This window comes from Centruroides sculpturatus, unplaced genomic scaffold (assembly GCF_000671375.1).
Source record: "Centruroides sculpturatus isolate CEXI.00-Female unplaced genomic scaffold, Cexi_2.0 scaffold6095, whole genome shotgun sequence".
Classification (NCBI taxonomy): Eukaryota; Metazoa; Arthropoda; class Arachnida; order Scorpiones; family Buthidae; genus Centruroides; species Centruroides sculpturatus.
Window position 1 is genome coordinate 1 of NW_019390183.1, and position 3,281 is coordinate 3,281.

The 3,281-nt window shown below is 25.2% G+C and overlaps 1 protein-coding gene across 1 annotated transcript; it reads right to left on the reverse strand.

Annotated features, from left to right (window-relative positions):
* Positions 1-11: 11 nt before the first annotated feature.
* Positions 12-2,070, reverse strand: LOC111617426 (sarcolemmal membrane-associated protein-like; the record flags this gene model as incomplete). The annotated part of the gene is made up of 5 exons (XM_023358720.1): positions 12-56; positions 140-217; positions 290-347; positions 413-523; positions 1,933-2,070. Coding segments are annotated over 5 exons (430 nt in total), but the record flags the coding sequence as incomplete, so codon positions are not given.
* Between the last annotated feature and the right edge of the window lie 1,211 nt (positions 2,071-3,281).

A 3,281-nucleotide genomic window follows, 5' to 3' on the forward strand; every position in this document is an offset into this window, starting at 1 on the left:
ATTTATTGTACCTTTAAGCTTCCCAATTTCATCATCATCATTTGGTAAAATAACATCTAATTGTAGAAAACAAACAAACAAATTATCCACATTTTCATGTAAAAAACTTTAGTTCTTAGCTTTGTATTATTTCACATACCTTGTGTGATTATTGATATTCCATTACTGTCTACATTTTCATCCAAATTGTGTTCTTTTTTCATTTGTTCAAAACGAGCTAAACAAGATGTCAAATATGCAAATTATATAATTAGAATTTTTGAAACTAGAAGAGTAAAGTTTTCATTACCTTTCATCACAACCAATTGCTGTTTTGTAAAATCACAATCAGCTTGAATGCTTTCAATCTATAAAACAGTTAAATTGTCAAATAATCTGTTTTCTCCCTATACAATATGAATATTTTTTTTACCTTAGCAGATAATATTTCACTCTCTTTTTTCTTTTCTTCCAGCTGTTGTTCAAGAAGTTGTTTTTCATGTTCTAATTTAAGATTGGCTTCTTCATGTTTCTCTTCAGCTTCCTGTAATAATAATTTTTTTTTAAATTTAAATTTCTTTTCTTATAAAATTGTTGTAAGCTTTTATACTCTAAGTTTATATACACACCATACCAACATATAATGGAATTCACAAGGAGAAATCAATAATTTCCAGTTTTGTGTTTCATCATTTTGAAAATCAATAGATATAGACTATAATTACAGTTATAGAAGTTCCAAACTTTTTTTAATAAGCTGTTTATAAGTTACTAGCTGTTACCCATGACTTTGCCTGTGTGGATTTTGCAATATGATAGAAATAACCCTCCCTCGGTACTTCACTAAGATTCTCAATCATTAGGTGTTACTAACTTTGTAAAATTATTGATTTTTGTTTGTTTCAAACTATGGACTGCTAATGCACCTAAATTCAAGTTTCAAATATTATGGGATTCCGAGATACGATAAATTAGAGTTCAATTTTTTTTTGAAACATAAATGATGTTATCTGAAAATTCCTAAAGTATAAATATTTACTGAAAAATAGAGTTTCAGTACCCCAGTACCTCTTTGTAAAACATGTTTGTGGTAATGCCTTTTGGGCTAAGACTTTTTAAGCCTTAATCCTATCCCTCTCCTCCATGGGGGATTTCGAAAAATCCCTTCTTAGTGTGCACTCTCATTGCATACCCTACTAAAACATAATTAAAAACAAAAAACTTGCATCTAAAATAGTACAGTAAAAGCCGTTCTTCAGATTAAACCTTAATCCTCTCCCTCTTCCCCTGTGGGGGAATTTCCAAAAATCCCTTCTTAGTGTGTATTTTCATGACATACCCTAACTGTGTACCAAATTTCACCTCTTTAGATTCAGTGGTTTGCTCTGGGTGATGATGAATCAATCAGTCACTCAGTCAGGACATGTAATTTTATATATTTAGAAGATTAGTAAATATATTCAACCAGCTAAGTATACAAACTATTTTGCAATATTATGGTTTATGTATTTAACTATATAATTTTTTGATGTAAACTATTGTGACTTCTTTCATCAAACTATATTATTAAACTAAACTAATCTCTTTCACACAAATATGTCAATGCTTGAAAAAAATTTACAGTAATATATAAGTAATCATATTCAAGAAATCCTAAAACATGTTATTGAAAAAAAATGTCAACTTAATATGAATCATAATATAAAATTTTTATATAATTTTATAAAAGTTGAATAGAAGTTAAACTAATCACTGTAGTTAACATAAGGAAGTAAATAATACACCTCCAACTTTATCCACTGTTAAAGGTTTATTGCTAACTTCATTACAATTTTATGTATTATGAGAAGATAAAATGTATTAGTTGTAATTAATTTGTTTATAATAAATCCATGTAATAATAAAGTACATTTTAATCAATTTTAACAACATTAATTTTAAAATTTTATTTACCTGCAATTTCTTGTTCAAATCAATAATTTCCTTATGGTTCTTATCATTTTTTTCAGTTAATAACCTGAGTTCTTTTTCTCTATTATCATACACTTCCCGTAAGTGAGAACATTTCTCTTCTGTATTTGATAAGGTATTCTAAAGATAATTTATACAGGTCAACTTAAGTAAACAATATAAATAGTAATTTGCTAAAATTTTAAATAAGTTTTTTAGTTTTATATAAAGAATATTTGACGAATGATACTTGATATTATATAATAAAAATATGTAACAAATATTAATATCAGATATAAATATTAGCATTTGAAATAAACAGATTACAATTATAAATCTGTAAACAATCCATAAATCAAACTTTTCATGAATTATACAATTTTCAATCTTTTTTCAAAATATATTAATTCAAAAGCATTAAAAGTACAAAGAAAACTCACATATGAGAATGTTGCTTCTAATAAAAATGATCTATATATATATAAAATACACAATAAATTGTTATTTTATATTACAGCTTCACTANACAGCTTCACTAATTTTTAATAAGATTTTTTAATATTTTTAGCTAACATTGAGATCTACGAAAAAATATTTTCTTAATTTCTTAAGAACTTAATTTTGGATTAAAGAGACATACATACATAGATAAAAAATATTTTCTTTCAGCACTCAGATTTTATTATGTATTAAAATGATCTAAAACTACAGCTTATGTATTGAGTTGCACAAACAATGCAATGATCATAGCTTCACTGTTGTTAGTCAACACACAGTATAATATTTCATATCTTGTGGATAAAAAAAAGTATTTTTTCAAAATAAAATAAAACAAAAAAAAATTATTATTGTTGTAATAACTGATGTGCTTTTCTTTGATTAGCATATAATAATAAATTACAGCTAGAATTTTTATTAATCATAAATAATAAATTCAATTAGAAAATCTTTTGGAAATACATTTAATTTTAAAGCAAAATTATTTTTAATGTAATTGGTACAAGACTTACAGCAATAATATGAATTTTACTTAATCCTACTGCATTAGCATTAAAATGATACACAGAACAGAGTGTTAGTGTGTTTTATATGTATAAAATTATTATTTTTTATATTTTGTTTTTATTAAACCATCAATAAAAAGTTTTTTCTTTTGATATCAGAAGTAACTAGTCTAGTCATTTTACATTAATTTTAATCCAGATCATTAATCAGCATGCAATACAGCAGCTATGATATTTTTGAAGGAAGACTGTTTGTTAGTTCCTGGTGGTTGGAAAGGATGGAAATGAAGATGTTTTTGAATCTTCTGTTATGATATTTCTTTTTAATCAGAAAAGACAATATTAGTG